At 38.7% G+C, this 23,587-nt stretch overlaps 1 protein-coding gene across 1 annotated transcript; it reads left to right on the top strand.

Moving 5' to 3' along the window:
* The first annotated feature begins 169 nt into the window (after positions 1 to 169).
* impact (impact RWD domain protein) lies at positions 170 to 23,517 on the top strand. Its single transcript, XM_079676120.1, has 11 exons — positions 170 to 346; positions 1,738 to 1,866; positions 1,960 to 2,012; positions 2,144 to 2,206; positions 2,356 to 2,441; positions 6,797 to 6,922; positions 7,034 to 7,128; positions 11,042 to 11,115; positions 11,526 to 11,616; positions 21,217 to 21,351; positions 23,201 to 23,517. Exons 1-11 carry the CDS (start codon positions 299 to 301, stop codon positions 23,258 to 23,260), a joined length of 960 nt encoding a protein of 319 aa, XP_079532246.1. The 5' UTR covers positions 170 to 298; the 3' UTR covers positions 23,261 to 23,517.
* The last annotated feature ends 70 nt before the right edge of the window (positions 23,518 to 23,587 follow it).

The following is a 23,587-nucleotide window of genomic DNA, read 5'->3' as shown; positions in this document are numbered from 1 at the left end:
GTGACATTTCAGAAAAATTGTTATTTCATACAATGTAACCCATTAAAACGTATTAATCTATAAGGAAAATAACTAACTCCACACGCTTTTCCTTTGGCATTGTGTTTGTCCTTAAAGTTTTTATTTTGTTGAGTGAAAACACGTTGGTAACCTTTGCCCTGGAAGCTTTTATACTTCACACACGTACAGTAGAATGAGTGTCAACATGTAGTTCATTCATGGGCATTACATTTCATCTAGTTATCAGTTTCCCCCCCCGAGTATATATTCAAGTTTGCATTAGCTGACACTTGGACAAATGGACGACATCATAAATCCGGAAAATGAAGGAGATCTTCTGGCTCAAGTAAGATAACTTTGCTTTTGCAACCTCTCTGATAATGTGAAGAAAATGTGGCAAGTTTTGTAGGCCTGCGTTCAATGTCTGTTTTGTTGTAGAGTAGTCATTTGGCCTTCAGATAATTGTGGCAAAAGTATTGGCAGGTGAACCATGAGGTATAACATCAGACCGTTTAACATTGTACACACACACACACACACACACGCGCGCGTGCGCACACACACACACACACACACACACACACACACACACACACACACACACACACACACACACACACACTCACCTCAGGTTGTTACTACCGAGCTGCCTGGCTTCATTAGCACAGTTTGTGTGTGTGTGTGTGTGTGTGTGTGTGTGTGTGTGTGTGTGTGTGTGTGTGTGTGTGTGTGTGTGTGTGTGTGTGTGTGTGTGTGTGTGTGTGTGTGTGTCTGTGTGTCTGTCTGTCTGTCTGTCTGTCTGTGTGTGTGTGTGTGTGTGCAATGTTAAACGGTCTGATGTTATGCCTCATGCTGATGGACAGAACTGTGTTCATGATGACTTATATATTTACTTTTAATTCATTCACAGTGCGGTATAATGAGACAATAACAGGCTACAGTCGGGACATATATACAGTACACACACACACACACATATATATATATATATTATATATACATTTATATAAATATATACAATTTCAGATTCAAACAAGTATACTGAGTGATACTGTATATATTATACACACTGCTCTGCTTTCTGCACGGACCTCACAGCTGTTCTCACTGGAAACGTCACGATGAAAGCAGTTCATAAAATAATATCCAGGGGATGCATGCAGAGCTGTCATTGGCTGAGATAAGTCCGGCCGTGCGTCACGACTCTTTGAAACTTCACTGTTGCCGGAAATACATCCGCGGAGGACCCATCAGTGTATCCTCGGTTATAGCTCCTCCAGAGAGCCTCCTCGATCCTCGGTCCTCGAAGTGCATTTAGAGAAATGAGATGTCCTTCTACATGTTCCGGGTCACTACCGGAGGACCGAGGAATCGAGGAGACTGCGCAACCCCATGGCAATCACATTTATACAATGCATTTCTTTGTTGAGAAGCTTCATTGACATTGGCAGGAATCAGTGTAAGAGGGTTATAATGCATGAAAAGGCAGTACACTTTACTAACCAAATATTGTAAATGTATTTTCTCCATATTGCCGAGATCTTTTTTTTTGGAAGATCAAATTATTAGTTCTGAGGTTAGTTTAATAACATGAGCTTTTCCTAAGTCCCTGCAGTTGGATTTTGATGGAAGGAAATTCAGTAGTACTAGTCCATATGCAAAAATTACTTTAGTATTTAATGTCAACAGACATATATAACTTATGCATTTGCTCTGTTTGTGTTTCCTCTCTTTCAGATTGAAGAGGTCGAGGCTCTGTCTTCCATCTATGGGGATGAATGGTGTGTCATAGATGAAGCATCCAGAATATTTTGCATCAAAATATCCAATGACTTGGAGGGATCAAAACTGACAGCGTGTTTGCAGGTAGATAAAGAACACACCTTTCATGTATTAAACACACAACTCTGGCATTGTTTGTTTGGTTTCCTGTTTTATAATTTTCTTGTTATTGATCAGATAATTCTCCCACCTGATTATCCAAGTGCCGCCCCGCCCATCTACCAGATCAAGTGAGTGTAGAATCCGAGACCCTTTCAAATTTAATCTCACGAAGATCTGTTGAACTGATAGAACAACATCCCCCTCAAAAACCCACTCGTCCTCTTTCTCAATACCCTCTGTTTGCTCTCTGCTTTTGTAGTGCCGCGTGGTTACGAGGCCTGGAGAGGACCAAATTGGCAAACAGCCTGGAGGACCTTTATGTGTGAGTGCTTTTTGACTTCTCGAGGAGGCTTTGTATGGTGATATTAGCCACAACAAAGCTTTTTATCATGGTGGTTTCCAAATTGCAATCTTTTGTAGTCTGTCTCTCAGAGAATCCAGCCTCATATGTATTAATTTCAATTTCAACAGGGAGCATGTGGGGGAGAGCATCCTCTATCTCTGGGTGGAGAAAATAAGAGAATTCCTCGTAGAGAAATCCCAGAGCTCAGAAACAGGTGAGGTGTGAGATATTCAAATCTTGTTGAGGGACACACTTCCTCGAGCTGTGTGTAATGACTTGGAATTCAACTTGGACATTGGGTAGTGCAGTAGAGCTTAATTCGTACACAATAGCATGACTTTTTATTGCACTCATTTCCTAAGTTCCTGAAACAATGATACAGTGGGGCAAAAAAGTATTTAGTCAGCCACCAATTGTGCAAGTTCTCCCACTTAAAAAGATGAGAGGCCTGTAATTTTCATCCTAGGTACACCTTAACTATGAGAGACAAAATGAGAAAAAAAATTCCAGAAACCACATTGTCTGATTTTTAATGAATGAATTGGTAAATTCCTCGGTAAAATAAGTATTTGGTCACCGACAAACAAACAAGATTTCTGGCTCTCACAGACCTGTAACTTCTTCTTTAAGAGCCTCCTCTGTCCTCCACTTGTTAACTGTATTAATGGCACCTGTTTGAACTCGTTATCAGTATAAAAGACACCTGTCCACAACCTCAAACAGTCACACTCCAAACTCCACTATGGCCAAGACCAAAGAGCTGTCAAAGGACACCAGAAACAAAATTGTAGACCTGCACCAGGCTGGGAAGACTGAATCTGCAATAGGTAAGCAGCTTGGTGTGAAGAAATCAACTGTGGGAGCAATTATTAGAAAATGGAAGACATACAAGACCACTGATAATCTCCCTCCATCTGGGGCTCCACGCAAGATCTCACCCTGTGGGGTCAAAATGATCACAAGAACGGTGAGCAAAAATCCCAGAACCACACGGGGGGACCTAGTCAATGACCTGCAGAGAGCTGGGACCAAAGTAACAAACTACCATCAGTAACACACTACGCCGCCAGGGACTCAAATCCCGCGCTTAAGCCAGTACATGTCCAGGCCCGTCTGAAGTTTGCTAGAGAGCATTTAGATGATCCAGAAGAGGATTGGGAGAATGTCATATGGTCAGATGAAACCAAAATAGAACTTTTTGGTAAAAACTCAACTAGACGTGTTTGGAGAAGAAAGAATGCTGAGTTGCATCCAAAGAACACCATACCTACTGTGAAACATGGGGGTGGAAACATCATGCTTTGGGGCTGTTTTTCTGCAAAGGGACCAGGACGACTGATCCGTGTAAAGGAAAGAATGAATGGGGCCATGTATCTTGAGATTTTGAGTGACAACCTCCTTCCATCAGCAAGGGCATTGAAGATGAAACGTGGCTGGGTCTTTCAGCATGACAATGATCCCAAACACACCGCCCGGGCAACGAAGGAGTGGCTTCGTAAGAAGCATTTCAAGGTCCTGGAGTGGCCTAGCCAGTCTCCAGATCTCAACCCCATAGAAAATCTTTGGACGGAGTTGAAAGTCTGTGTTGCCCAGCGACAGCCCCAAAACATCACTGCTCTAGAGGAGATCTGCATGGAGGAATGGGCCAAAATACCAGCAACAGTGTGTGAAAACCATGTGAAGACTTACAGAAAATGTTTGACCCCTGTCATTGCCAACAAAGGGTATATAACAAAGTATTGAGATGAACTTTTGTTATTGACCAAATACTTATTTTCCACCATAATTTGCAAATCAATTATTTAAAAATCAGACAATGTGATTTTCTGGATTTCTTTTTCAAATTTTTTCTCTCATAGTTGAGGTATACCTAGGATGAAAACTACAGGCCTCTCTCATCTTTTTAAGTGGGAGAACTTGCACAATTGGTGGCTGACTAAATACTTTTTTGCCCCACTGTAACTGTGACACATTTTCTAACCCAAACACGGCTCGATGAAACATTTAATACCTGTATGTTAAGAATCGTGGAAAAGGTAGGACCCAAATGCAGACTACAAAAAAAAGGTAAAAGATCTAGAAACAAAAGGCGAGCTTTATTTTAAAAGCTGATGAACACAAAAAACATGACATGAAAAACACATGTAGCACAAGGTAACAATAACACCAAAACTGACCGTCACCAACATGGAGGGAGACAGGAAAGACAAACAATGAACCGACAGGGGAACACAGGGAAAGACAAGACTAAATACAGAGAGGGGTAATCACAGGACGAGAAACAGCTGGGCAGGGGAGGTAGAAACAAAAGGGCTACAGGTGAACACAATGAGACAATCAGACACAGGAAGGAAGACAAGAGACAGGGAGAACAGAATCACAAAATAAGACCCATAACAAGACAGACAAAACTAAAAACGTGACATACGTAACCTTAGGATCGTGACACTGTAAAGTAGTTTAATAGTGGCAGCTATAGGCTCAGCTTTGTGGGAACCTGGTCGGCAAGGGATTGAATGTAATAAATGCTAATTTTATGACATTTTTAATAAAAAGTCTCGCACACAGCTTCAAATTTTAAAAATAGCCCATCGCCTCAGTTCACTAATGGCCAAGTATCGCTTTTAAAACAGCCACATGCACATCGTTTCACATGAGGAGAAATGCAAAGCTGCCGTGCCTAGTTACGGTTGCTAAGCTCTTGAGTGGACAATATATTATCGGGCACGGTGTTTTGCTTTCCAACAATCTCGACTACAAATGAATGTCCATGCTTAGATAAAACCTACTCTTTATCAATCGGTTATTATCCTGTTTTATTAACAAATCTTCCTATCAAAGATCCAGATTAATCTCCTACCTGAAACCTCGTCTGAATGCGTCTTCTATCTAAATTCTCCTAAGATCCGCCTCCATGAGCAGAGCGACTCTTTGATGTGGTCTAAAGCTGTGATAAGATGAGCACAAAGGCCTTTAGGAGCATAACAAAAAACCTTCTGTGCCTGACTTTGAGTGAGTGCGTTGAATTAAGATCAATATCTATGTAATGGCTTCTGTTACCTTGACAGAGTCTTTTGAAGTGTTAAAGAAGAAAAGATTCCAAAATGAAAGTTTTTTTTACAAGTGCCACCGCGCATCAGGTTTTCCTGGGGAGTCGGGTGTGTCTGATTATCTGCAGCAGTTTCCATTATTGAGGCAGACTAGCTTTTAAAGCAACAAGCCTGAAACATATTAACTCTCTCCACCATTGTTGTGTGGTATATATGGTACTCTCTCCGCGATTCTTGTGGTAATAAGTGTTACTAGTCACAGCACATTAGCTCAGTGGAGTGTGATTGACAGTTTATTCCCATTCAAATGGTTCCCAGGGACATCGGAGAGAGGGGGAAGACAGGGAGAGGAGGCTGGAAATGCACATTTCACTGAGAAAGGAAATGAAAAGGGAGCAAATGTAACAGAGGACTTTAAAAGCATGAGATATAATGATGATGATGATGCTGCTGATGATGATGAGGATGATGATGATGAGGATGAGGATGATGGTGTTGATGATGATATGTCATTAAAAAGATCAGACAAAAAGTGACTTAAATAAGTCCCCCTCTTCCCCTGTAATTAAATAATTAATGTGTGCTTCTATTTGTGCTTTTCCACACGTAGAATAATGAACAAGGAGGCATTAATCAGCTTCACATGTTTTTACAGCGAGTTAAATTCACGGATGATGAAACACAGCGTTGCACAACTTAATGCAGTTGTAGTCCATAAAGTCTATAGATTTGCACCTGCTTCAACTTTGATGTTTTAATTATGGTCATCTTGGTTTGTTTTTTGTTAGCATTATTCTCAACATAATCCTTGGTTCATCATTTTATACTCTTTGCTTAAATCTACTTTTCCTAGCTGTTGAGTGACATTATTAAGCCTTTAAAAAAAAAATTGAATTCACTTTTTTTGTTTTTAATCTTCCCATGGCACCAATTTACCGAAGAGTGCCACAAGAAGCCTGTTGGTGAAGTGGGAGGGTTTTTGATATTTTCATGGATTTGTTGACAATAACAACAATTGGAAATAACCACAACCTTATCCTTTAACTACCAGTGCTTTGATAGTGTGTTTCTCTTTTATTTTGAGGCCTGACATTTATTTTTAATGAACTGATATTTTAATTAAATATTGGCCTACCATATACAGCACATTGGTTATGATGGTTAATACTGTTACACATCTTTCTTTCCTTGATAACAAAGAACCATTAAATGCAAGCTAAGTCCAACTTGCATAAACCTTTTTAAAACATTATATCAGCATCTTCATTGGTCCTGAAAACCTCAGTCCCGCTCTCATAATTGGTTTCATCCATTATGAATTGTCTGCCTGATATCATAGGTCATGAAACCATTTTAGTCTAAATGTGAAGGTCATGTAATGGTAATTTGGTAGTAAGTTGCTCAGTGGGTGTCTTTTTAATGACAAGCTGCCTCGTTTGGAGACCTTTAACAGGCACAAGGTTTAGGATTAAAACAAACAAACAAACATCTTTGTTTTGACACATTGTTTCTGCATTAGTGGATCAACCAGAGAATGTGAACATGACGACTGAGGAGGAAGAGGATGATGATGAAGATATGCCAGACTTCAGGAGTCTCAAGCTGAACACAGAAAATGCACATCTGTTCATGGATCCTGCAAAAGGTACCTCTCATTACAGTTTAACAAACTGTTAGAAATTGGATTTAGTTGTCAACATTCAACACAGCATTTCAAAATTGACGTTTTATTTTGTGTACATTTTTTGTCCCGTAGATGAAGAGGCACCTCCTATAAAACATGGAAATACCTTCACAGACCGACGCAGCACCTTCCAGCCTCACTTAGCACCTGTGGTGACTCCAAAACAGGTAACTTTAATATAGAGGATTATTTCCCCGATATCGCACAAGAAAGAAAAAGATAAATAGACCAAATAACTATGAGTTTTTAAACTGAAAAGATTTACATTTATCATTCTCAAACAAAGACAGATGGCGAACGACAGCACATATAAGCCTCAGTAGAAAATACTCCGCGAGGGTCTTGGAGAGGAGATGGATATGCTTTAGCTCATTTCCACAACCATTTAAACATCATCTTGCTCATTCCTGCATGTTGATCTCACTCAGTGACTCTTTGCGAAGATACCTCTACCTGCTGAAAAGTGCTTTTTAGACACGAGCAGATGCAGCCGACGGAAAACAGATGCATGGACTCAACTGTGACCTGCACAGCATTTACATATTCTCTCAAATTAGTCTTGAAGTTTCTTTGTTCAAACATAGAGACATACACATAATGGAGTCCAGTAGAGTTCAATATGAAACTATTACATTCAGAAAGTGTGACATTTCACACACTTGAGGAAATGAAGCAGACAAGTCAAATAATAATAATAGGAATCATTAAAAAAATTATTTAATTGCTCCAATTTTCTCCTTTTATTATGTGTTTTGCCAAATTGGAATATTGTGCCAGTACATTTGGAAATATTAGTGTTAAAAATATATAAATAAGGTTTAGAGGTTTTTTTAATTTAAAGAAGAAGGAGGATTAAACCTCTTAGACCCCACGGACCCTTCGGCGGGTCCGAAACCACAACATCTGCAAGCAACAGTGTCTGAGGGCTTCTTAAAATGTAATAAACTATGAATGTTTTATCTCCATGTAACGGGAAGAAACTCAGCTAACTGATGATTGTTTTTTCTTTTTTTGCCAAAAAAACCCCGGCTAACGCTGAGCCTCTGAATTAGCCCTGTGCGAAACAAATCTTAACGCCTTTAGCACATAACTCTAGCTATACCGATCAATATACTTATTGGATCTGCACAAACAAGCTTAGATAACATCCTGAGAGTCCACAGATTATAGAAGTATAAGGATCATCACTGAGCGATCAGAACTCGTGACAGGGGAAGCAAATAAAGACAATACACGAGGTAGCTTTAGGTAGCAAAAAACTGAGATATGCTCACCTTAGCTTAGGGTGACCAGACGCCCCCGTTTTCCGGGGACAGTCCCCGTTTGTATTGGCATGTCCCCGGTTGAAACTGTCCCCGGAAATATCACCGTTTTTTAATATACGTTAAAAACACATAGCGAGGTGAAATAAAACGTTTCATGTCAGGAAACACTGGGTAAACAGACTGTGGTCAAACCAGCCCCTACTTCGGAAAACACATTCAAGCCAGCCCGCACGTTGTATTGCGGTGCGCGAATATCCTATGCATTACGGTAGAGGCCTGTAAAAACTGCCTTCGAAATAAAAGCGTTTACTCGGTCAATAACAAATATACCTAAAAAACACACCAAACATATTCATATATACTGGAGCTTAAATTAAGAAATATGTAGGCTACTATATAATGTGATCAATAATAATTTAAAACAAACTACGTATAACTACCACATTATAACTGAGTGAATGTAAAATGTAAGGATACGGTTATGAAGACATATCTGACATTTCCACTGGGTGACTATTTAAAATGTATGCTGTTTAAAATCTCAAATTAGATCGATTGATAATATTTTGATTATTATTTAATGAAAACCGTCCATGATCAAAGAGTCATTCGAAGTCAATCAAATACTTATTTCACTTCAGGGTGATAGCAGGAGACCCCATCTAGTCAATCAGAGCAAATCAGGACAATCTGATGTAGAATTTCAAAATAAAATACTTTTGAAATCTCATATATGGGCTATCGTCCTTCTGTTTTTATACAAGAATTAAAAAAAGACTGTCAAATCATCAAAGACTTATTTCACTCCAGGGTGATAGCAGGACACCCCATCTAATCGCTCAGAGAGAATCGGGACAATCTGATGTACAGTTTCAAAATAAAATACCTTTGAAGTCTCATATATGAGCTATCGTACTTACTTCTGGTTGTATCCAACAGTTAAAATATTCCATTGAACCAGAATTGTCCCCCTTTTTTCTTTAACAGCGAAAAAATTGGATATGTTAATGATATATTGACCGCAAAACTCAAAATGTCCCCTGTTTTAATTTTGAAAATCTGGTCACCTTACCTTAGCTGTTATTCTGATCAAAAGTCGTGTTCAATGGCATTAAAACGAGAAAAAACGCGGCTGAAGGTTAATCCATAGTTTAATCCAATGTGTCTGTCACTTTGAAAAATTATTGATAATCCATAATTCCATTTTTATGCAAAAATCGGAGGAGAAAAATTAGCTGCTAATGGTAGCCACCAGAGGGCAGCGGAGCTTCCGGTTTTTCTACGCGTCAGTCTCACTCCTTATTTGGTAACCTGTGTGTGTATGTGGAACTTTCCCTCGATTTTTTGCTAAATCTCTCTAAAAAGGTCAAATGTCACTTGTTTTGCATCAATCTTGATACAGGGTACTTATTATATGTTGTACTTTGGATTCCTAAAGCTTTTAGTCTACTAACCCATCATCCAAGGGTAGTTTTCACTATAAGTAAAAAATATTTTTTGGATGGACACTATAATTTAATTTTTTTTACTATGTTCAATCTGAATTTTCTTTAAAATAAAAAACATCTATATGGATTCTGACTTTTCTACATCCAACTCACAGGTTTATCATTACTTTGAGAAACAAGATCATTCATTTTCGCCTTTTAGAAGTGTAGTTATGGTCATTTGTTCTGGAAATGACATTTTTCGAGCCTGAGACCTGAAAAACAGGATTGGGGTACAACAATAGCGATTTTTTTTTTTAATATAGTTATTTATATAACTGTTTCAGTGCATTTCTATATTTCTTTCATTCAAAGACAATGACACAGGAAATTATTTTCTTTATTGCACAAGATAAATCAAATATAACGGTTAGGGGCAGGAAGTTAACAAAAAGTTGGCACACCTTGTTGCTAAAATGTAATCAATAAAATGTGTCATAAAATAAATGAGAATATCATCATAAACCTAAAAATAAGCTTAACATAAAATGGTCTGTTCAAATTATGAAGTACATTTCGCAATTTGTATTAAATTACATAAGTATTATATTTTTGCACACTTGATGCATAATGTCTTTTTACTGTTGTTCATATTAGACGTTTGTAACTCCATAAAACTGATATGACCACATCCCCATATCCCTAATACGATGAATCCTGTTGAGGCTGTGAATGTATAATTAATTTATATGCGTCTTAAATGAATATGCATTATTTTCATGGTCACACATCGCAGATGGTGAACAAAACTGTTAAGTGTGTTCTTCAGATGATAAATATATATAATTTGAATGTATGCTCCTTGTAACTGATAACTGTCTTTGTCCCTTTACCATTTCAAATTAAGGATAAATCAGGAAAAATATACACTTTTTCAGTCATGATACCAGAATATTATCCAAGTTTAAAACTGGAAAATGAGTATACATGCCTCCCTGTAATCTTCCAGACCATAGTTTACTCTGAAAATGTATTTTTAACCATTCAAATCTTAGTTTGTTTACAGGAAATGTGTTCTTCCTTCAAACAAAGTTGACTAATGCTGTTTCGTGTATTAGTCAGCAGCGTCAGACCTCAGAGGTTGTCATCTGCACAGAAACACAATCACTTTCAAACTCACTTGGTTTTGAAATGTACTTCCTTTTGCTACCTTACATCCACTGAGGGTTTCAGCATGAAAGCAGTTTATATTTAACCCTGTGCTGAAGCAGAGTACAGGATAAAATCATTGTGTCAGCAGTATTCATAATAGAGTAGATGTAAAGGCATGTGAGAGGAAAGTAAGGAATGAGTTACGATGTTCATGTTCCACCTGTCGTGTGTTGCAGGTTAAAATGGTCCTGGAGAAGCTGTATGAGAACAAGAAGCTTGCTAGTGCCACTCATAATATTTATGCATACAGGTCAGTAAGGTCACATACTAAATATGACCTAACATCTATAATGGCTCCATTTTGCAGATCATACTACCCTCAGTTTACTGTAATAGTGTTCTCATTAGTGCAAAAGAACTGGAGCAATGTAGAGATACAAGGCATCTCACGCTTTCTAAAGGCCAAATCACTGCATTGGGGGTAATTAAAAGCACCGGAGAAATGTATAGTAATGCCTAGGCCTATTATGGGGATGGACTTATATGTCTTAATGTGTGTACGGTGGTTTACCGCATGATCTTATGAGGTAAATCTACTGCCTGGGTGGTCATTACTGTTGACATTTAAAGAGGCTGCCGGTGTCACAGTGTCATTCTCCTACAAAATATCTCAATGCTCTCCCACCTAATGCCAAGCTGTTGGGGTTCTGTCTGTTGAAGGATTTACTGCGAGGACAAAAACAGCTTCCTGCAGGACTGTGAGGACGACGGAGAGACAGCCGCGGGGGGGAGGTTGCTCCATCTACTGCAGGTGATCAGTTCATCAATAAAATACTCACCTTGACCCAACAGATCACTCTTTCAGTTGAATACTAAACTGCATTTGACTAAAAAAGGCACCAAAAGAACTGATGAGTGAGTCAGAGCAGCACACATGACGTTTTTCTCCTGAACTGATGTCACAAACATTTCACATTTCTTTTGGGTCCTGCATGCTTAATTGTCATCTGTACTAAGCCGCCTTGTGCATTTTCACAGTTTGCACAAATTGGCTTCTGCTGTGGCTTTAAACTGGGATTGTTATGAGTAAGGAGCTTTCCACAGAGTCTGACATTCAACCTAATCTCATCTCCTGTGGTATTTTAGCATCTTGTCTGTCATAAATGTTTAAAGAAATTGTCCTGCATAAAAAAAACACAGAGTATATTCATGCAATATAAAACGATGTAGTGTTTAATAGAACAAAGTGGTCCCAATCATTACCGAAAATATAGACTGTGTATATTTATGCTAATAACAACATTTTAACATTGATATATGGACTTCAAAAATAAATTCAACAAATATGATAATTAGATGAAGTGAAAAAGGGCAGGTTACTACACATATTGATAATAATCATTATTACTGAATTATCCGTCGGTTCACATGAGAACCTATTGTGGTAATGTGGCCTTAATCCAAGGGGCAAATAGGGATATGGCCTTGGCTATGTTTTGTTCCAATACAATTTTTTAGATTTTAGGCGCTGCTTCTAACAAAAGTGTTCATGATTCATTCAAATGAAATTTATATGTTCCAATCATTTTCAATTTTTATAAGAAAAAAGGACACAGGAGGGACCAAAAATAGGTGCACCATTGTAGAGGAGGATATTTAAAAGGCGCTCATGACAGGAAATGGGAATCTGGTCGCAGAAAGAAAAAACATTTGCAGGCAGGAATAGAATATAGGTTGCTGGCAGGTAGGAAGAGAGACGAGAAGGAGTACAGGAAGGAGATGATCCTGGGACACAAGGGTACCTGAAGCGCAAAAAAAAAAAAAAAAAAATCACTTGAGATTTGAACTTAGCTGGCATGGAAGTGTAACGACTGAGGTTGAAATAAGAAATCTAGCAAAGGTCGGTTGAGGAGCCGAGGTGGCTACACTGCGATCTGATGAGAGGCAGGTGTGCAGACAGGAAGAGGTAATGAGCCGAGTGAAGACAGGTGTGCAAGGTGAGCAGAGAGGAAGGGAGACCACGGCCACATCAACAAACACACACACATCGAGAGAGAAAGACACATGAGCGGTGGAAACACAAGAAAAACACCAAGGACTCTTTGCTATTATAATTCTAAGCAGGTTTTGAGTGTGGGTTAATACTGGAAAAGTAACAGCTGGAAAGAAATTGTGGATGGTGTTGAAATGGTTCCACTGACATTTCACAAAGCAAAAACAACATTTGCTTAAAATGTGGGGGAAATGTCTGGAGCGATTGGAGTCAGGACTCAGAGAGACACGAGGAGAGCTGAAGCTTTGATGGCAAACAGTGACGGTTTGTTTGGAGCTTCGGCCGGAGAATTCACAAGACATGTCCCGGGCCACGGTTTGACCTCACGCTAGAGATGCCACATCAATTCTGAAGAACCCTCCTGTAGCTCGAGGTTTTAACTAGTTCAGAGTGTAATAATCAACATTCTTCTATAGATAGACTAAACAGCTGAGGACACTGAATCACATTTGTTATCGCTTATGGCTCGGGGTCATCTACACCCCGAGAAGGATGTGTTCCAGGTGTCCCACAACAATAACTATCTCTGACAGAGAGCTGCCCGGTCATAAACTGGCAACATCAACAATATGCTAGGGCAGCCCCTCCTTATGGGAGATAACGGCTGCTCAAGGTTGGTCAGCTGCGTCAGAGGGCGAAGGAGGACATGCAGGGCAAATTACTCCCCAACATAATGTTTATTTTGTAATAGAGTTGTACAGGAATCATAAATCTATCGATCATAAATGTATCGATTAGATTTGGAAATGATAAAACTAGGGTACACATGTGGAGATTATCTGGATGAACAAAACGTGCATTTATCAAACAGGTTCGTTTTCCACAGATCTTCTTTTTTACAATATACCAAAATCCTATAGAGAAATCCCATTGCTTTTTTGTCGAAGGAACCCATGCGCAGCTTACTTCCGGGTCGGCCTACACACATATGTCATCCCTGCACCACTCTATTAGATATTTTTCCAAAATTGCAGTTTGATTTTACCGTCAGAAGTGATACTTGGTTTCCTTTTTAATGCAGCTTTATTTGGGTCGCTGCACAGCTCGATTGGTAGTACTGGGGCTCAGTACCTGCTGCAATGGATGCTGGGTCGAATTCAACTTTCAGCCCCTTGATGCGTTACATCCCCAAAACTATCTTTCTAATAAAGGCTTCAAATAATCGTTAATAAAGAGAATGGATCATACAGCAGTTTATGATAAAGAAAATATATATACAGTGTACATAGTGGACCTTATGTATAGTTTTTAAGTGAGACATAGCTTCAGAGGCTGTTATTTGGTGTTTTGATGAATATCATATTTCAAAAATAGACTCAATTGACAATCAGTAAACAGAGAAAATATTCAAATCCTAACGTATGAGAAACTGCAGCAAATGTGATTGAAAAAGTTTTATCGCCAACTCATTTTCCGCTTGACTAAGTAGTTAGTGGACTAATTGTCTGAGCGCCATGCGTATGAGAAAGAGTTTCTTCATCATCAGGATAACGCAACCAGAAATCAAAGCACTATGTGAGACAGCCATTTTTCTCTATAACCAGATATCTGCAGATAGACATCGCCAGACCGAAAGCCACTGGATCCCGAGATTAAAGAATAATGTGATTGAGAAATGTGTTACTTATCATTTTTACTTCAGCTTTTATCAATGATTGCTTTTAGCCTGTTGAGGTTGATTTCATTTGTGTACCTCATCTTCGTGAACTCTTATAAAGACTCTTCAAACTTTAACATGGGGACATGACCTCACTAGTACAACCCTCACCACTCGTTTTTACATAATGTGCAAATGTGCCCCCCTGTCACCCAGAGAAATAGTTCACAATATTAATTTCACACAATTACTAATCTTTCAAAAGAGGCACTAGTTACGGTCTCGTGCTGTCAGATGGCGTTGTGATTCACACACACCCACATCACACTGAAATTGCCCACACACTTTTGTCTGCCCGTAACACTGAATGAAGGCCAGTGAAATGTTTGTGACAAAAAAAGAAAGTTTCCTGTATCAGAGCTCAGCCATGACTTGAAGTAGTTCTGTCATCCTCATTAACCAGTAGGTGCTGAGTCATGTCAGAGCTCCTCCAGATGACATCCATGACGCTTGTCAAAGTTGATACTCATTTATTAGATGACGGCAGTCATCCATCCAGTGTGACCCTGTTAGAGAGATAAATTAGTGTCAAATAGTGCATTGGATTCTCGGTGAAGCTGTGATTTGCTGCACAGAATTCAGATGAAGCAATCTGAGCCACTTACCAACACATCGCTCAGCACAGACAGACTTGGCTCTGAATTGCTTGGATTATCTTTTGGATAAATGACAAAATACATTTATTAAACCTTGAAGGGTGCGTTCTCTTAAGTTTCAGAATGCTTGTCAAGTAGTGTGCGTGTTTTTTAATCTACTTTTCATGCATGCAGGTAAGACCTCAGCCCAACACAAACATGTTTATCCTTGTGGATATTTCATTCATCTTTTATTAGAGCTACTTTATTAGATATTTTTATATTAAGGTAATAATTGCAAAGACTTCAAATGTAATAAATGTGTGTAAGGTCACCATCTATTGCTGGATGAGGTCATTCAGAAATATGGATTAGGTCTATCTGCTCTACGCCTTTGCATTTACAGTATCACGAACTGAGTGTGTGTGGCTACAATCCCCTGAAAATTAGAAGTGCAACTATTTGGGAAATAAGATCCAAAATTACACAAAGGCAAAACCGCTCAACGTCAACGTCTTTTCATTATTTCCCTTTTATATTGTTAAGTACCCTGACCACATTGTGTGGATCAAAAACAGACCATACAGGACAATGGCCCACAGCATGGCTAAAATAGAACACATTTTATGTTTGAAGGTTTTTGTTTTTTTAAAGGAGTAAAAAACAAACGTTTGGCTTTTCTCTAGCTATAATGTGAAAGGTTTTGCCTGTATTAACAAAGCCACAGAAAATTATCACCGCACTGCACACCTCCACCTTCATTCAAGGGAGCTTCTTTTTTGTCCAGCTCATTGATTTGTTTTCACAGCGTGTTCTCCCTAATTTCATCAGTGTTGTTTTCATACCTTAGCTCTAAAATAGCCCTATTCTCTTTCTGCCCAACACAACACACACATTTAACAGCTAGCTGGTGAACATTGCAGCTCATTTATCAGCTTAGGATTCAGATATTTCCCTGAGCAGCAACACAAACAGAGCTGATAAGAAAGGCGACGGACATCAAATGAATGCTAATGTAACCGTGTTGTTTACTGCAGCAAAGAAATCTGATTTGAGATACTCAATTTGTTTATTTTTCCGACAATTTTCTCCGAACTCAGCAACTACTTCTCATACTTTTATTTTCTTAACCATATGCAGAGTTACAGTACGTAATAACAGTGATGGAATAGTACTCAGATCTGATACTTAGGTAAAAGTAATATTACTGCAATGTAGAAATACAAAGTAAACGTAGTAATAAACATCCTGCATTAAATATTTTACTTGATGAAAGTGACAAAACAATTAGCAGCAAAATATGCTTGGGTACCAAATTGAAAAGTGGCAATTTTTGGGATAATATATATTATATAGAATTAATGGGACTATCAATTTAATTTAGCATCTATTAAACAACGAGACAACATGAATAATTGGTCATACTGCCAGGTATCTCCATCCATATTAGCACATCATAATGCATTATCCAATTACATTTTTGTATCAATAATTTGGACCTTCAAAAGTAACTAGTACATAACTTTGTTAGATAACGTATGTGAGTATAAAGTTGCTGCCAAGATGTCGAACAATAGAAGTATAAAGTAGCATAAAATGGAAATACTGAAGTCAGAATCAAAATCTGTTTTATCACCAATAGGTTTAAACATATGATAAAGTTGCTTTGGTATATGCAGTGCATACAAAGAAACAGAGAGAAGAATATGAAGCAAAAATACTAATAGGACTGTTATGACAGCTAATTAAAAAAATATAAATATATATTTAAAGTGGAGAGCTGTGCTGATGTACCTCAAAAATATACCAAAGTATGGAACTTAAGTATACAGGACTGTCTCAGAAAATTAGAATATTGTGATAAAGTTCTTTATTTTCTGTAATGCAATTAAAAAAACAAAAATGTCATACATTCTGGATTCATTACAAATCAACTGAAATATTGCAAGCCTTTTATTATTTTAATATTGCTGATTATGGCATACAGCTTAAGAAAACTCAAATATCCTATCTCTAAATATTAGAATATCATGAAAAAGTATACTAGTAGGGTGTTCAACGAATCACTTGAATCGTCTAATTAACTCGAAACACCTGCAAGGGTTTCCTGAGCCTTGAAAAACACTCAGCTTGGTTCAGTAAACTAAATCACAAGTATGGGGAAGACTGCTGATCTGACTGCTGTCCAGAGGACCGTCATTGACACCCTCCATCAGGAGGGTAAGACACAAAAAGAAATTTCTCAAAGAGCAAGCTGTTCACAGAGTGCAGTTTCAAAGCACATCCACAAAAAGTCTGTTGGAAGGGGGAAATGTGGCAGGAAACGCTGCACAACCAAGAGAGATGACCGCAGCCTTAACAGCATTGTGAAGAAGAGTCGCTTCCAGAATTTGGGGGAGCTTCAAAGACAGTGGACTGAAGCTGGAGTCCAGGTATCAAAAGTCACTTTTCACAGACGTGTCCGGGAAATGGGCTACAATAGCCGTATTCCCATGGTCAAGCCACTTCTGAACTCAAGACAACGGAAGAGGCGTCTGACTTGGGCTAAGGAAAAGAAGCACTGGACAGTTGCACAGTGGTCCAAAGTCCTCTTTTCAGACGAAAGCAAGTTTTGTATTTCATTTGGAAGTCAAGGCGCCAGAGTCTGGAGAAAGGCTGGAGAGGAGCAAAATCCAAGTTGCTTGAAATCCAGTGTGAAGTTCCCACATTCAGCGATGGTTTGGCGAGCCATGTCAGCTGCTGGTGTTGGTCCACTGTGTTTCATCAAGTCCAGAGTAAATGCAGCTGTGTACCAAGAGATTTTAGAGCACTACATGCTTCCGTCTGCTGAAAAGCTCTATGGAGATGAGGAATTCATTTTCCAGCATGATCTGGCACCTGCCCACAGTGCCAAAACCACCAGTAACTGGTGTACTGACCATGGCATTACTGTCCTCGATTGGCCTGCAAATTCCCCTGACCTGAACCCCATAGAGAATATGTGGGGTATTGTGAAGAAGAAGCTGAAAGACACCAGACCCAACAATGCTAATGAGCTAAAGGCCGCTATTGAAGCATCCTGGGCATCCATAACACCTCAGCAATGCCACAGGCTGATTGCCTCCATGCCACGCCGCATTGATGCAGTAATCCGTGCAAAAGGATTCCCAACCAAGTACTGAGTGCATTAATGGACATTTTCAAATGTTTGATTGTGTTTTGCTGTTATAAATCTTTTTTTTTTACTTGGTCTGAGGAACTATTCTAATTTTTTGAGATAGGATTTTTGAGTTTTCTTAAGCTGTATGCCATAATCAGCAATATTAAAATAATAAAAGGCTTGCAATATTTCAGTTGATTTGTAATGAATCCAGAATGTATGACATTTTTGTTTTTTTAATTGCATTACAGAAAATAAAGAACTTTATCACAATATTCTAATTTTCTGAGACAGTCCTGTATATAGATTAGATTTACTTTACTTTATTGATTTTCTTTGTAAATATTTTACATTAAACAAGGCATTGCACACAATTTGAAAATTAAATAAAGTAGAAAATAAACAAATATAATCAGTTAAAGGTGGGGTAGGTCGTTTTGGATAAACCAGCTCGAGTGCGCTAGAATTCGAAAATACACAACCGGAAGAAATCTTCTACTTCCTTACAGAGCCCCTCCTCCAACACACACGAACGTGCACATGACCAATGAGGGCACGAGATAAGTTTGTGCACAGATGGAAGGCTGACAGAAGGCAGGTAGGCCATCCCGTTACTTTAGCCGGGCCGGCTCAGATAATTGGTCGTGCTTTTTATAGCGCCATGGCTTCCACAGATGACATTTTTATATGGATTTGTTGTCAAAGCATTTAAGATATTCATTGCTATCGGGATGTTCAGAGCATTCCATGGAATATAACAAAAAGTGTATCTCGAGCCAGTTTCTCAAACACTTTTTTGACAGTGAGGGTTTAGGGCAGGGGTCGGCAACCCCTGGCATGCGTGCCAGCATTGGCACGCGGCACCGTAACCAGTGGCACACTAGGAATAAGTGGAATAAGTGTGCAATAATATTTAAATTGTATTTTCGGATCCTGAACGAGACCGCCGCCAGGGCGCGTCTACCTGCAGAAGGAAGCCATACGCAACGCAGCCCCGCTGACTTTCTGCCGCTTTCCTCTGTGGTGCAGTGCTGATCGTTTCACCACAGAGGAAAGCACTTCAGTTTTTGCGTGGCTGTGTCTTTAGTTGAATGCCCAGTGGCGATCTGCTCATCGAAATAATATGCTACAAAGGGGCGGACTGGCCATTTGTGTGTTGAACTTTCCTGTCGGCTCCCAGACCGTAGTCGAGGAGAGCAGCAGCAACAAGGTTCAATAACCCACTTTAGCTTAAATGACTGGAGAGAGGCGAGCTCTTCTTGGGAGGCCGTTGCATTTATTTAGCTGTTCTTCTGTTTCACAAAATACATCACAGACCTCTGTTTTTCTGCTGCCTCGTTTCACTTCCAGAAACATACACACGTTCCCCCCTCACTGTCGCTCTGCCATCCACACACACACAGGCACAAGCCACACCTCTTTTAAGAGCTTTTTTTGTAAAAAATCTGCTTGCCTGTTTGATTCACTTCAGTTGTTTTTTAGCAAGACCCGAGCTTAAACCAATATTCCTATTAAAAAAATATCTACAGACATGTTATTGTATAAATTATTTTAGTTTCTTTCATTGATTTGTATTATTATCGAGGAATCAATCTAAAGATCAAAAGATATTCATTGCTATCAGGATGTTAAGAGCACTCCATGGAATATAACAAAAGTGTATCTCGAGCTGGTTTCTCAAACTTACCTACCCCACCTTTAATATATACATCTCAAAATTGAAAAATACAACTAGACTGAATAGTAAAATATTAACATATTGACTGTGATAGATCTGTAGAGCATCTTCCGAATACAGAACGTTTCCATGTGAATGTAACACTCGGGTATAGCACCATCACTGCATTATAGCAGAGTAAAGAGGTGCTCTCAGGTCATCTCTGCAGCTGACTGACCTACTGTAACTGAGCGATGGCATCAGGTCGGCTGACTTCACGCTCATCCTTTTCAACAACACACTGATTAATCCTCTACTTGTCACACTCTAAGCGTTCTGAGCAATTTTCATGAAGGGCTTTCTCCTTAATCTATTCTTCTCTAATCTCATTCCTCTCCACAAGCTTTTCTTCCTGGTTCCTCATTCAGATTCTTGCTCTCTGCCTCTTAATGTGGAAGTGTGAGGTGATGAATAAAAAAAAGGATCTGGTTAATAGTGTTGGCAGCCGTGGCAGATGTGGATGAGTCCCCTCAAATAACACATTGCACTTTTATGTGTGTTGCTTGGCAGAGTCAAGTTCCCTTATTTATTTTAAAGGGATAGTCTGACAAGTTGTGAAAGTTGCTTATTTGCTATTTATCAGGAGTTTGGTGATAATATGAATGTCAATTGAATCTCAGTTTGTTCAGTAGAGAGATGCAGGATGGATAATGGCTGGCCTTCATTCATTCAAAGTTATAAGAATAATAATCTTTGCAACATTTGATCCATTGTTAATATAATACATATTGATTAGAGCAGCTTATTGCACACTATTGTTTTGATTGTCTTTTTATGACTCCTTTTAACGCGTCTGACATTGCCTTGTGGATTATAAACATTGTTATTTTAATAAACATTTCTGTTTATTTAACAGGTATTCATATCTTTAGTAAACAGTGCTAGGTAACTACCATGGGAGTGCTTTATCTCTATGATTTTATGGAGGATTTACAATTTTTGAACCTTCCAGTGTGTGTGCTAAGAATTTCCTGGTGCTAGATATTTACACATGAAGATGAAAGTGAAATATATTTTGATATCCGAGTCTGTGAAGCACATCCAAAAAAGCTAAATATTTTTGGAGGCCCAGGCCATCAGCTTTAGACTGACAGCTGATGGCCTGAACCAGATACACTTAATGAAGACTCATCCACCGTATCGCATCTGGTGAGAAATATCGTGCTGGAAGGCAGCGAAGGGTTGTTGTGTCCCAGTTTATTTTTTAAATCCCATGCCAGCTTTTTTGACACTCTTTTCACATTTTCCACGTGTTTGTCTGTCACCACAGATTCTGGATGTGCGAAACGTCATGGTGGTCGTGTCTCGATGGTACGGAGGTATTTTATTGGGTCCTGATCGTTTCAAACACATCAACAACTGTGCCAGAAATATCCTGGTGGAGGAAGGTTACACTGCCTCCACGGTGAGACACTCTTACATATCTCTCTGTGATCTTCCACTGACATGTCTTTGGTCAAATTAGACTTCTCTGTCAGATTCCCTAATGCTAGTAAACATTTGATATCTTGTATTTTAATTGACTGTTACCCAGATATTTATCCAATTATCTCAAAACAAATAGATTTTTTGTCTTTATTGACAACCAAAGCAGATTCTGAAAGTCAAAAGAGGACAGACTGTCGGATAGTTAACCGTTAAAGGTTACAGTTTAACATGCATTAAAATCATAAGCATGTGTGTAGGGCTGGCTTTGTGTGTCCACAGTTCTCCTCAGGTGCTGTCACATTATATATTGGTCCATTTGAAGTGTCTGGTTGCCACATGTTCTGGAGATCAAACAGTCTCTCCTGGCTCTCAGCGGCCTGAAGTTAGGTCCAGTCTGCTTTGAAGTCGTCTTTGTGTTCTGAAAAGTTATTCCATTGATAACATGATTGACATTTGAGCTGCTGCCACAGACAGAATGAAGGTAATGCAAACCTACTCTTAAAAAAATTCTACTTCAAAACCCCATCAATTCCGAATAAATCAGAACTTGATTTCTCTCCTAACAACAAAGGTTCTTCTGTCAACATCAAGCCAGGACTATATGACAGCTAATTATAGGTCACTGCCTGTGGGTGGGAAAAGCTCCTTTGAATAGAATGGAAAAAAACATTCAGTTTAACATTTATTATGAACCAAACCATTTTTTCTGTGATAAGTGAAAGCGTGGATTTCTTAGTGCCCTTAAAAATTATTCGGAGAGAATTAACTTGTTTAAAAAGCCAGTGATATGATTTGTAAAGGTTGAGCTGGGATCAAATGTTATACTGAGCGTGTTTTGATTAATTCAGAATACAGCGCAGCCTGAAAAGTAATGTTGAACATTGTTCTTGAAATGTTCATGCTGATAGAGCCCCTTTGAATTTTGAACTTGAATACAATTGTCAAGAGTCATGGCAAGAGGAAGCATGGATAGGAATACAAAATATGAGCCATAAATGAGCCCTGAGGTACACCGGTTATCTACGAATAGATGTTGTTGATGAAAATCCAAAATATTCTAATGTCCAAGTAAGAGGCTAAACAGGTTTTGAGGTAGAAGTGTAAATTGGAAAACAAGACAATAATTCTGGGGAAAGAGATGGATTTAGGAGGAAAATAGACTGAACACAACAAGAGTTGAACAGGTTACACCTCAGCAACTAACAAGATAAAAAGTAGATTACACTTGTTTCATTACACTCATTAAAACAATAACACGTCTACTTCCTGATGGCTAAAACTGACGGGAAACTCCAACCTTCACAGGGGAAGGAACATTATTTAAATGGTAATTAGGACAACAAGTTATGAGTGACTGGTTTACAGCTCTATTGCAAACACCATATTAAATATAATGGGGCATGCATATTAAAATGTTCCACTCCGCTGCATGAAAGGAAATTATCATTTTTTCTGGCTTTTTGTCGAGACATGCTGTCAAAGTGCAAAAAGGTCTACAAGTTGGCAGCCTGAATTGTTAGAGCAATAATTATTGGGAGGATGTTTTATAAGCGTACTGCAAATTGCAATGTTTGGTGTGATGCAATTATTTGAATACATTAAAGCAGTAGGGTGCATCCCAATCAGTACATTGTAATTTGCACATTTAAGTAAGGAAGGGAATCGCAGCAGGCCTTCAGGTAAAGTCTGCGTCACAAATTGAGTCATGAGCTTTAAATCAGCACTCAAATACTAAACATAAAAGCGTTGGCTCCATTAAGTGCAGTGCTAATGTAAGATAATTATCAGTCTGTTCACTTTCTTGAATCTTTCCTCGTGTTTCACAGGATGAGGCCACCAAATCTGGAGCGAAGATCAAAAGGCCAAAAAGCAAGAAGATGAAATGAATGTTGGACAAGACTTTTATTCAAACACATTTTCATCTTTTTGAGAAGGTTTTAAGATTGTTTAAATTGTGTCTTAATGGAGTCAAACAGGGATTTCTTGCAATTGCAAATAATGTATTCAACATGATGAGTATTGCAATATATTTAAGCAACGTATAATTATTTTAGCTGATGCCTCAACTCTGGACTTTATATGACAGCATTTTGACTGAGAAGCATTGAAATAAGATGTTTTCATTAAAACAATCAAACCATGAGACTTGTGCAGAAAACATTACTTTGACATCTTCATAGAGAGTTCACCCATCAGGATTAGATTCACCTGTT

The sequence above is a fragment of the Notothenia rossii genome (assembly GCF_949606895.1).
Source record: "Notothenia rossii genome assembly, chromosome: 1".
NCBI classification, from domain to species: Eukaryota; Metazoa; Chordata; class Actinopteri; order Perciformes; family Nototheniidae; genus Notothenia; species Notothenia rossii.
Note: the sequence above shows the minus strand (reverse complement) of the source record. Positions and strands in the feature narration are given on the sequence as shown.

What these genes read in the sequence shown, in the direction of transcription:
- impact (XM_079676120.1), top strand. Translation starts at nt 299, where the DNA reads ATGGACGACATCATAAATCCGGAAAATGAAGGAGATCTTCTGGCTCAA. An exon ending in AACTGACAGCGTGTTTGCAG is followed by an intron (nt 1,867 to 1,959) that starts GTAGATAAAGAA and finishes GTTATTGATCAG; the next exon opens with ATAATTCTCCCACCTGATTA. An exon ending in GGTTGCTCCATCTACTGCAG is followed by an intron (nt 11,617 to 21,216) that starts GTGATCAGTTCA and finishes CTGTCACCACAG; the next exon opens with ATTCTGGATGTGCGAAACGT.